Genomic DNA, 12861 nt, shown 5'->3' with positions numbered 1-12861 from the left:
TGAAAAAAATTCAGAAAGTCACCTCTAATCTCACCAGTCACAAAATGATTAGCCTACTTGTGTATATTCTTTCTCCTGCCATGCATGTGTATATATGCATTGTGTGTGTGTGACATGTATCATGATCGGTCTTTTTTTTAAATAAAAATTTTATTTATTTGTCAGAGAGAGATAGCGAGAGCACAAGCAGAGGGAGCAGCAGGCAGAGGGAGCAGCAGGCTCCCCGCCAAGCAGGAAGCCCCACGCGGGGCTCCATCCCAGGACCTCGTGACCTAAGCCAAAGGCAGACACTTAACCAGCGGAGCAACCCAGGCATACCTTGTGTTTTGCCTTTTTGTTTAACATCATGTCATGTTTACACTACAAGGACATCATAACCATCCATTTAAATAGTTACTGATATACACCTTCAGGATTTTTCAGAGAAACTTACAAATTTCAAAGACAGACCTTTTTCTTATATAAATTCCAAATCTGGAATTCTTAGATGTGAACTCATGGCACTTGACACCTATCATGAAATTGTTGCCAATATGTTAAATACCAATTTAATTGGTTACAAAGTGTTAATTTATAATTTAAATCAGGTTATCAGTATAGTATGGAAAAATTAAAACCTCAAGTCTTCAATTTGCATTTAAGAACATTGCTGGGACAGACAACTTTAACCATGAGTGGTTACTAGTTACTTATTCTTTTAGAATCATCACAGACATTGAGAGGAAATGTTTATCTGCTGCTAGGTGGGCCTCTCTTTCTTGGAAACGATGTACCGTTAGAGCATCAGGAGCAAGGGTTTTAGGACTCACACCCCTCTTGCTCAAAGAGCTGGGCATGTATGCATCAGCCTCATGAACTGGTCATTTCATCCATTCATTTACCAAAGAAAGACCATTACATTTGTAAGAATAAAAGGAGGGGGAAAAAAGAATAAAAGGAGATCTGATCAAAAGGAAAATTTGATAATTTAGCTAATATTCTTTATTTTTGAAGTATGCTCTTCACCCAGCATGGGGCTTGAACTCACAACCCTGAGATGGAGAGTTGCATGCTCTATTGACTGAATCAGCCAGGCACCCCCAATTTAGCTAATAATATCATTTTTTAAAAAAAGATTTTATTCGACAGAGAGATAGAGCACAAGTAGGCAGAGCAGCAGGCAGAGGGAGAGGAAGAAGCAGGCTCTCTGCCGAGCAGGGAGCCCAATGTGGGGCTCGATCCCAGGATGTTGGGATCATGACCCGAGCTGAAGGCAGCTGCTTAACTGACTGGGCCACCCAGGTGCCCCAGCTTAATATTATCTTTAAAAGTTACTTCCAAACTGTCCTAAGTAATGATCCATCTTGGGAATTGAGCAATTTTTCCCCAAGAATTAATTTTTTTTTAATAGTCAGATATTTATGCTCAAGAAGCCCTTATTTAACATAAGCTGTTACATATCAACTAACTTTTCTGATAACCATGGCAGGGGGTTGGTACGAATTATGATTAACAACTTACAGAAGAAAAAAAACCTTATGCTTATGGAGGCTAGGTAACTAGGTTGAGGTCACCCAGCCTCAATTTGAACCCAGGTAGCTTATACTGTTAGGCAATTCCACTACTAGCTATCCCAGTCTCCTCTGGTGAGGGTAAAAGTTAGCAAAATGCTAACGATGCTGTTCCGCTCAAGGAAAAGATAATCTACACATTACACATGGTACTTTTCCCAATCGCTGTCATTTGAATGATTTTGTCACTATGGCCCAGACTGAACTGGGGGGAAAAGGGGAGACTGAATCTAAAATGCTAGAGCTAGAAAACAGTTCAGAAGTGATGTACTTGAAACTCTCTAAATGCTTCTAAACTTTGAAGTAACTTGGCTTAATTGCCCACATCTGGACAAGCCAAGCAAGCTTGGGCTGTCGCTTCCTGTCAAGAACCGAAAGAATTTTCATATTGACACAAGTCTGTCATTAACCTCTTTCTTCATGTCTTCGAGGCAAATGCCTGACCTGATTATTAAGACAGGCCATGTTGCAAAAGTGGAAATTTACTGTTCACCTTCCCTCATCTTTCCGAGCAAAACAGGGAGGGGAGGGATACATACCTGATTATTAGGTTTGTTATACTGTGAACCATTTGCTAGGTAAAACCCAGACATTTAGGTTTTTCAAAAAAACTGATACCCATTTCATTTTGAAATTAATACAGTCAAACACTGGCTCGTACAAAAATATTAAATGGCTCTTAACACTTTTTTTTCTTAAAATACAGGATTTAATATTGACATATGTATCTATCGTACAAACAAAATTTAGACAACTCAAGAATTCAGACGATTAGTCTTCAATGTGATTATCAGGGATAAAACACCTCTGAAGTTTCCATAATTTGCTTTTACCATCATGCTCTCCTGAGTATTTTATAGAAATTATTCATTTATCCTAACTAGTTAAGATAATTTAAATTCTCAACAGATGGGAGTGTGCAGGCTAATACAGTCTTGTCACCATGATCATCTATAATTGCTAACTATCAGTTTAAGTAATACTCCAGCTTTGGCTTAGCAGCTTGTTACAGAGTAAGCTCTTAAACAGTGCCAAGCGTTTTTAGGGCCTACGACTACCAAAGAGCTGTACATGTTCTGAGACTTACGGAAGGTGTGGGACAGAGAGGAAATGAAGATGGGCGGGTGGTCTTTGCATACATTTATGTTTCCAAAGCAGCCACAGAAACTGTGTGAATTGGAAGAAAACTGTCCTCACGTGGAGTAAAGGACAAATAGCTTGGCTCAGAAACCCCAGCTGCTTCTCAGCGTTGGAACACAACCTGCAACACAGACAGGATCTGCTGACTGACAACAAGGAATAGATGGCACAGAGTAGGCCTGTACCGGGTTTTAGTGTGGGCTGATACCACAACTAATCTTGAATAAATACCTTAATTTCTGGGGAAAAAAGTCTGGGTTGGACTGGGCAATAGAAGGTTTAATTCCAACTTTGAGCCAGTTTTTAACCCTTTACTAACAAGATTCAACTACTGAACAAAGACTAAGCAGGGTCTTAAGTATGGACATAGCTCAACCATTAGGATGGGAGTGATGGGGTTCAGGACAAGGTTGCCCCAAAATGTGCCACTTTGGAATGTGGAGTATTTGAGCTGAAGGCAGTCAATGCCTAGCAGACTCAAGAGGAGCTTTTTACCTCCCCTGTAACTGCCTAAAATAATTTAGATAGGGAGCCTGTACCAGGAAGAGAAGTATTACCATTTTTTTTTTTTTAAATGCAAGACTTCTCTATATTGGCATGGTCTACCAAACATGTGCTCTTCCCATCTTCGTGTAAATAGTCTTCATTCCTTTTGAAGCTACAGACCCCTACCCACCCCTCCTTGGCTTTGGACGGCTTATAAGTCTCAGCTGTCTGATTGTTTTGTTTTTTAAAAGATTTTATTTATTTATTTAACAGACAGAGATCACAAGTAGGCAGAGAGGGAGGCAGAGAGAGAGAGAGGAGGAAGCAGGCTCCCTGCTGAGCAAAGAGCCCAATGCGGGGCTCAATTCCAGGACCCTGAGATCATGACCTGAGCCGAAGGCAGAGGCTTAACCCACTGGGCCACCCAGGTGCCCCTGTATAATTGTTTTTGACCCTCTCATGTCTATGTGAAGTTCCTGTATGTATGAAATTAAAATTTTCTATCTTATCTCAATTATTAGGCCATTCAAAGAACTTAGAAAGAAGGGCAGTTTTCTTCCTTAGAGGAGAAAATAATTCTATACTCCTCCTCTTCCACCCCACCCCTTCCCACTTCCTTCTCATGGACAATGATCCTCATTTTTATGGAAGGGGAAAGAGGCACATAGAGATTATGGATTCAGGTCTATGGAAAACAGCAGAGTCCCAACTGGAGCCAAGCCTGCCAACAATCACAGCAGGCTTCTCCCCTAAAATTCCTTCTCCATCTGCCATGACACTCAGGCATAGAAAGGGAATTTTCATTGTGTCCTTAAGGTTAACTGCTTTGGATGCTTACAGAGAGGTGATTTCAAAATTCCCCTCTTCCCTGCCTTAAAGAAAAGGAGGAAAGAAGAAAAACAAAAATAAGCCATATACACTGCTCCACAGCATATAAGCTGATGATTTAATATTAGTAAGGGCCAAACTGGATCTTGATAATGAAAATGAAGACACAGTAATACTTTCTCAAGAAAATAAACATTTACAGGGAGAAAGATTTCTTAAAAAAAGAGAAAAAAAGTTTATTTGGAAAAGCCAGCCTCTTACACAAAAAGTTTTGTACCTATACTTTCACTGTGTCAATTACAATGATACTTTAAAATGCACTAGATAGGATTTATTGAGTGTCTATCATTATCTTCTTGTGCATTTTAGAAGATATTAGGTTAAAAAAATATTTACACATTTCATTCTGGTCCATCCTCCCAATCCTTATGCTAAACTCATTTCTCTACTTTTCAAGTAAGTAAAAAGGGTCACAATATTTTTAGGTTTCTGTGAAGTAGTAAGACTATGTCTAATAATTATAAGCAAAACATAATTTTTTTTTCAGGCCTTCTCAGTAAAAGAAACGGAGCAACTTCTCTCCCAATCTTACTCTTACTGGTTTGCCTGGGGCCAAATCACTCTGGCTTTAATTAGCAAATATAAAAAAAAACCAAAAACCTAAACACACAAAGACTGAGTATCTCACACACAGCTCTGAGCTAGACGCAGATATAAACGGAACCACTACGAATCAATGGGGGGAAATTCCAGGAACACCACCACCAACAAAAATTCCAAGCCTCACAGTTTAACTAAGGTTTTGGTAAAACTGAAGCTGAATTCTGCTGCTGTTTGAAGTATCTGTCTACATTTAATTAGATGTGTTGTGTTTACTAAGGAGGCACAAATACATAGTTTTGCATATTTAAAAATTAACTTTTAGAGTGCAAAGTACTAAGTAATTTCAAAGGGGGCAATGGTCTATAACCATTCAAAATGTGTCTTTGAAAAGGGAAAACAGTAATTTAATGAAATAAATTCTCAAGCACTAATAATATTAGCATCCTAAGAAAAGATTCCAGAGGGATGCTGTTGAGTACAATGTACCTAGAACTGCCAACTTGTTTCCAAAGTTGTATGCTTTAAATTTCCTAAATATATAGCTAGCAGGCACTATACCAGGCAACTACTGATACGGGGAAAATATTTTAGTCAGGATTTTATAATATCCCAACTTCCAACCAATATTTCTATTCATAAATCTTCCAGTGATGATGTCTGACAGTATATTACAAATAACAATGAAGCAAGATTAATTTTAAATTTTAGATTTGTCTCAAACAAGTTAGTTGTTATTCTTCCTTCTAATGTAACACTTAAAATAGATGAATTCAGCAGAATGGTTTAAAAAGTTAAGGCTCCCTAAAGAGTTCTTAAGAGTAAAACTTAAGGCACATATTATAATCTTCTGGACACTGTTAAAAGCTAGGATTTAAACAAACAAACAAACAAACAAACAAAAAACCACCACACTACTGCCTTCTCTCATTCTTTGCCAACCACTCCCTCCCCAAAGGTATGGCATTTTTAATTCAGGCTACTGGTAAGGAGTGAAACAAAAATTCCATCCATGAACAGCTGGTATGATTCGCACACACATGCCCACTATCGTCATTGAGCACCACTGCTGGAATACAGGCCAATAGATATTTTCAGATATCTTGGGTCACAGCTACTTCATTGACCCTTGGGCCGCACAGGTTTAGACGGGACTCTCCTCCTCTTTGGGACTTCCTTCTGTGTCCTTCTGCTCTGCAGATTCTGCTGCATATTCTTTTGTCTTCTCAGCAGCATCGACACTTGTCTCCTCCTCTTTGCTTTCCTTTTTCTGCTGCTCCTCTGCTTTCTGCTCTTTCGCCACAAGTCGGTAATTGATGCCCATGCCAATGAAGAGATAGATGCCTGCTACAATAAGGATCACACCACATGACCAATAGGTGTATTTGTAGTCTCCGTAGATGTCATTCAGACGACCTGAAGATACCCAAAACAAAGTTATGTGGACAGACGTAAACACGTACACCTTCCCCCAAAGAGAGCTGAAGGATCCACTCAGAAAGATGTCAGCCAATCCTCAAAGGAGCCCACAAATAACAAATGCTTCTAAAAAGGGACTGCTAACAATGATCTTATCTTTTATGACATCACACTTGATTTTAGATGGCCTTGCTTATCCCGTTACTTTTAGCAACTTGAAAGTAATGAAATCTTAGCCAACTGGAATGGGGAAGGCCTAGAGATACGTACAATCAAGTCTCCCCTTCACAATGGAAAAATGTGTGGCTCAGAAGAGATGTGGGAGTCTTGCCCCCAGGCTCCAGACCTAACTGCAGCATCCCACCCAATGCTCTTTTGCTGACATCAGCATTCCCGAAGAGCAGTCCTAGGGACACTTGTCCTGTGCTACAGAATTAGCTAACAGCAACACCTTTCCAACATCCTAAGTGCTTAACCCTCACAACAGGCAGCGTCTGTCATCACACTTGCTGTATAATCTGCTGACTGAAGTTAGAAACCTTGGGTAACTTTTCCAAGGTCACAGAGCTAGTAAGTGAAGTGGCCTGGCTTGAAACCCAGGAGGTCTGACTCTGAAGCCTGATTTACAACCTTCCAAGTGTTTCCAGAGTCAGACCTAGGAAATGGCTCAGCATATGCTTCTCCAGTGAAGGGTCACCATGTGCATTAGCATATTAAAGATTTTGCAAGGTCCTCTAGTACAGACATCTATCAAACTTAGTGTTCCCAACATTTTCTTTTGGCCATGAAATCCTTATGATAATAGAATTTATTAGCATCTCATCCAATTGGTATGTTAAGGAATAAACTCTGGAGAACCCTACTCTATCCTTCAGAGAAGGACCGAATAGAACCAATTCAAACACCATTCCATGTGTTTTTCTAACTCAGGGCACTGGCCATCCAGCAATACTTATTGTGCCTATACTTGTCCCAGGCACTGGGCTGCTGGCCCTCAGGATAAGGGAGAACAGAGGAGAAAACCTCCACAGTTCAGTGGACAAGAGAAATGTTAATCAAATAATTACACAAACCATGACAAGGGGGGTTTGCAAGTAGAAAATAGGGGGTTGGCAGCAGCAAGCGGGTCTGGAAGGCTTCTCTTCAAGTGTAAATGAGGCAGAGACCTAGAGGGGGATGGGAGTTATCCAAGAGGAGAGCATGGGAGAAGGCTGGGGCCAGGGAACAGCAAGTGCAAAGGCAGGTGGGAGGAAGCTGTGAGGTGAGGGGGAAGGAGGAAGGGCGGGGTTGCTGGAACAGAGAGAACAAAAGGTGAGTGACAGGAAATGAGGCTGCAGAGATTGGTGGCCAGGCTGGGGGAAACCTTGCAGGCCATGGGAGGGAATCTGATCTCCACCCTGAGAACAATGGGAAGCAACTGGAGAGATCTAATCAGCTGGGCTATCAGGTTTGTATTTGCACAGATAAATTTTGTCTGCAGAGTAGAAAACAGATTGAAGGTGGGATAGAGTGGATCTGGGTAGACCAGCCAGGAGGCTATGGGAAGCAGCAGCCCAGATGGGAGACAGGAGCTGTGAATAGGGTGGTGTGACAGAAAAATGGGCTGATTAGAAAGAGACTTAGGAGGTGAAAATTGACAAGTCTTGGCAATCACTGGATATGTAGTGGAAAAGAACAATGTGAAAAGATAGCTGTAGGACTTCTTTGATGTATTCTCACTCACTAGCCAAATACTTTCAAGAAGTATACACCTAAAAGGAGGGCCAAATTGTATTTTCACTAATATTACCTAATGAGCTATTAATTTAAAAGATGAAGTATTTAATATCCTTAGGAAACAGTTCCCAAATCATATCTTCACTTACTAGCTATGTGATACAGGCAAATTATTTAACCTTTCAAAGTTTCTATTTCTTATGAAGTAGGAACTACAACAGTTCTATTTCATAGGCTTGTGAGATAGAAGAGAATATAGAAAATGGTTAGAACAGTCCTTGGTAAACCATGAGCTTACACGGTAGCTATTATCAGAGATGGAGTTGTATTTTACATGTTTTCTACAACAAGCACATAAGTTTTTTGAAGAGAAAACATACTTCAAAAAAGAATGCCATTTATAAAAATATTTGACTCCCCTTTCAGGTGGATGGTTGAGTGTAATTCACTTCCGTAAGAATCAGAGCAGTTCTGCTGTGCCAAGCACTGTGCCAGCACTGAGGCTAGAGGAAATGGAAGTACCTTCTGCCACCAGGCAGCTTACTAATCTTGGCTTTCTAGCACCCTTCCATCTCCTATGCCTGCTTCATGTTAATAGAACCAAAGAGGGAGTAGGGCATACTATACCTAAAAGTGGTGGCCCCAGAAGGACAGGACAGCATTCCACAATGGTCACCAATCCCACGGCGCTGGAGAACCTCTGGGGTCCGACGAGGTCCATCAGGGTTTCAAATAACACGGAGCTGAGCCACCCAAATGCAAATCCAAAGAATCCAGCATAGATACAGAACCCAATGTAGCTGGAGGATAAAGGTGCTAGCAGATGACACACTCCGTTTGCAACAATAGAAGCCGCAAAAAAATACTGAACTCGAGGTCTTATCCACTTGGTGTTGGCTACAAGTCCCATAGAAGGTCTAGCTACCATGTCAACAAAAGCCAGAATGGAAAGAAGGAAGGCAGACTTCTCACTAGAGTAATGTTGACTCTTGCCATAATTACTAAGAAAGACCAAAGGGGTAAACAGTCCAAAAAACATGAGCACATTTCCGGATAGGTATAGCAAAAAGCCTCTGTGTGTGAACAGAGATAAATCCAGGAATTTATTAACTGTTTGGAAAACTGACCGTTTCTCTTCTTTGTGGTTTCCTCCAATAAGATCTGTATTTGCATCACTTGACCCCTTTTTCTCTTCAGATTTCCCAGGTTCCTGAAGGGATTCTTTGGACCTTTTCCCCGCACTTGTTGCTGGGGGCCCTATTGGTCGCATCAGGGCTCCAGCCACACAGCAGTTTAGGAGGAGGCCCCCGAGAATTAGGAAGCTCCCTCTCCAGCCAAAGATACCAAAGAAAGCCTGATTGAGGGGGGCCAGGGTGGAGAGGAACACAGGGCTGCCAGCCATGGCCAGTCCATTTGCCAGCGGTCGCCTCTTATAGAAATACTTGCCAATCATGGTCAGAGCGGGATTCAAGTTGAAGGCAAGCCCAAGACCTGGAAAAAGGAGGGAAAAGAACAACATAAATGTCACAAACATATTAGGAATTACTTAGCCAGACAAAGAAATTAAGACGAGAAGTATAATTAATACAAAAGAGACAAAAATCCTCACCAGTTCAGGACATACTGCATAATGGTTTAAAGTGTGAGATCTAAGTGGGTTCAAACCTCAGCATCACTATTTACTGGCTGGTAAGATCAGATACATGAGTGTTTCCTGATACGTAAAAATGGCATACAATACTACTGTGAGTAAAACATTTAGTAGAGTGCCTGGCATATAGAAAGCACTCAATAAATGTTATTTTTATTATTGTTGCTTATATTACTTGAAGGTGAATAACTATTTGTCTAGTCTTACAGAATCATCTGAGGAGTCACTGTAACAATAGACAATCATTAAGTAGATAGTTACAACTAGAGACAAAAGTTTTACAACAGAAAATGCCATACAAAATTATTCCTTTTACAGTAGTATCAAAAAGTAAAAAAAAAAACATCAAACATGTAATGTATATTCACTACAAAAATATGCTCACTACAATTGTGTAACTTTCCTAAAGAGTCAATGAATTTAAAAACAACACACACACATACACACAGTTTTCGGATAATAAAACACAACATTATCAAGGTGTCAGTACTTCCCAAATGAATGCATTAATTTAATGTTATTCCAAATGAAATGTCAGTGCATTTCATTTGGAATAGGTAAAATGACTCTAAAACACACTTAGAAGAATGCACAGGAGTCAACCAGGAAATTTCTGGTGGTACAGGAGGAGTGGGACAAACTTTAACAGATAGTTAAGTGCTCTTCTAAAAGCTACAATTATTACAACAGTGTGGCTCTGACTCAGGTAAACACTTATCGGTTAAAGTGGTCAGAAAGTCCAGGAACATACCTGATTTTGTAGATAGATAGACAGATATCCATATATAAATGTAAATGGTTTTTTTAAAAAGATTTTATTTATTTATTTGACAAAGATCACAAGTAGGCAGAGAGGCAAGCAGGGGGGAGGGGGAGCAGGCACCCTGCTGAGCAGAGAGCCTGATGTGGGGCTCGATCCCAGGACCCTGGGATCATGACCTGAGCGGAAGGCTGAGGCTTTAACCCACTGAGCCACCCAGGCGACCCATAAATGTAAATGATTTAATATATATAATATAAAATATAAAAATATATATATAATATATATAAAATGTAAAATGTAAAAAATTAACATATATATGTGATTTAATGTAAAAATGAAAATTTAAATTACTATAGAATTATTCAATAAACAGTGCTAGTAAAAGTAAATATTCAAATAACTTTTAGATGCTCTCCCTGGCCCCAACTTGCTCCAGCTCCCTACCATTTATGTTTAAGGTATTCACAGAGGCTTAAACCAATACACCAGGGCAGACCACTCTCTTAGTTCAGGCTTGCTAATGGCTTCCCATCCATAACGTTTACCTTGGCCTTTACCTCCCTTCCTCATCTCATACCAGACCATTCTCACCTGTGCCAATAAGCATACTGTTGACCTGGGGCTTAGGTTGCCCCAAATTTTCACAAAGTTTTCCTGTTGCTACTCATATCTCTTGGTTAAGGTCATCTCTTCAGAGTGACCTACCTTTGTAGACTACCAATCTACCACCAGTCCTTCCCTGTCAGAACATTTTGTTTTGAGGCTTTGTACAGCATTATCTCTACCTGATATTCTTCCTACTTACACATACATTTGTAAGTAATACAGTCTGTCCCCTCATTAAAGGGTATGATTTAGCCCTAGTTGTTGCTCTATTCCCAACAAAATCTAGAATATTGCTTGACACACACATGGTTGTTACTCAATAAATATTTGAGGAAATAAAAGAGCAAACGAACAAACTGACTAACCATATGGGAACAAAGAGAGTTTCATATTTCTTCTCATTTTATGTAAAATGTTTTCTTCCAATCAGAAATTTTAAATGTAAAAAAAGGAGGGGGGAAAGATTAAATGCAATCCTTATCAAACTACCAACAGCATTTTTCACAGAACTAGAACAAATAACCCTAAAATTTGTATGGAATTACAAAAGACTCCCAAATAGCCAAAGCAATCTTGAAAAAGAAAAACAAAGCTGCAGGTATCACAAGTCCAGATTTCAAGTATATTATAAAACTGTAGTAATCAAAACAGTATGGTACAAGCACAAAAACAGACACATAGATCAATGGAACAGAATAGAAAGCCCAGAAATAAACCCACGATTATATGGTCAGTTAAATTAATCATTGACAAAGGAGGCAAGAATATGCAATGGGAAGAAAAGAGTATCTTTAACAAACGGTGGTGGGAAAACTGGACAGCTGTATGCAAAAGAATGACACTGGACCACTTTCTTACACCATCTACAATCATAAACTAAAATGGAGTAAGGACCTAAATGTGAGACCTGAAACCATAAAAATCCTAGAATAGAGCAGAGGCAGTGATTTCTCTAACATCAGCATAATATCTTTCTCATATGTCTCCTGAGCCAGGGGAAACAAAAGTAAAAATAAACTACTGGGACTGCATCAAAACAAAATCTCCAGGGGCGCCTGGGTGGCTCAGTGGGTTAAAGCCTCTGCCTTTGGCTCAGGTCATGATCCCAGGGTCCTGGGATCGAGCCCCACATCAGGCTCTCTCCTCCACGGGGAGCCTGCTTCCTCCTCTCTCTCTTTCTGCCTGCCTCTCTGCCTACTTGTGATCTCTGTCAAATAAATAAATAAAATCTTTAAAAAAAAAAACCAAACAAACCACAAAATCTCCAGCACCACAAAAGAAACAGTCAACAAAACAAAAAGACAACCTAGTGAATGGGAACAGATATTTGCAAATGACGTATCTGATAAAGGGCTAGTAGCCAAAATATATAAGTAATTTATATAACACACACACACAAACCCCTCCACCCCCCCCAATAATTCAATTAAATAATGAGCAGAAGATATTAGACATTTCCCCAAAGAAGACATACAGATGGCCAACAGACACATGAAAAGACGCTCAACATCACTCATCACCAGGGAAATGCCTATTAACACTATGACGAGATAACACCTCATATGTGTCAGAATGGCCAAAATCAAAAGCTCAAGAAATGGCAAATGTTGGGGACGATGTAGAGGAAAAGGAACCCCTGTGCACTACTGTTGGGAATGCAAGTTGGTAGAGCCTCTGTGGAAGACAGTAGGAATGTTCCTCAAAAAATTAAAAGTAAACTTACCGTATGATCCAGTAATTCCACTACTGTATATTTACCCAAAGAAGATGAAAACGCCGATTTGAAGGGATATATGCACCTTGATGTTTACTGTAGCGTTATTTACAATAGCCAGTTATGGAAGCAACACAAGTGTCCACTGATTGGTGAATGGATAAAGAAGATGTCATACACACACAAACATACGAATATTATTTTTGTTAAGGATTTATTTATTTGAGAAAAAGAGTGTGCATGCATGCATGCGAGAGTGGGGAGGGGCAAAGGGAGAGGAAGAGATCTCAGAAAGACTCCCCAACTCCCCACTGAAAACAAAGCCCAGGGCTCAATCCCAGGATTCTGAGATCATGACCTGAGCTGAAACCAAGAGTCAGATGCTCAA

The 12861-nt window shown here is 40.0% G+C and overlaps 1 protein-coding gene across 4 annotated transcripts in view; it reads right to left on the bottom strand.

Annotated features, from left to right (window-relative positions):
• Positions 1–4496: 4496 nt before the first annotated feature.
• SLC16A1 (solute carrier family 16 member 1) overlaps positions 4497–12861 on the bottom strand; it is a 56383-nt gene continuing 48018 nt past the window's right edge. For all 4 annotated transcript variants that reach the window (XM_032301452.1, XM_032301455.1, XM_032301454.1 and 1 more), the window contains 2 exons: positions 8367–9230; positions 4497–6020 (listed from right to left, as the gene is read on the bottom strand). In XM_032301452.1, the coding sequence (XP_032157343.1) occupies positions 5749–6020; positions 8367–9230 (1136 nt within the window). In that variant the 3' untranslated portion in view covers positions 4497–5748. The remainder of the gene's footprint in view (positions 6021–8366; positions 9231–12861) is intronic.

The sequence above is a fragment of the Mustela erminea genome, chromosome 10 (assembly GCF_009829155.1).
Source record: "Mustela erminea isolate mMusErm1 chromosome 10, mMusErm1.Pri, whole genome shotgun sequence".
NCBI classification, from domain to species: domain Eukaryota; kingdom Metazoa; phylum Chordata; class Mammalia; order Carnivora; family Mustelidae; genus Mustela; species Mustela erminea.
This window is presented reverse-complemented; position numbering and strand designations above follow the sequence as displayed.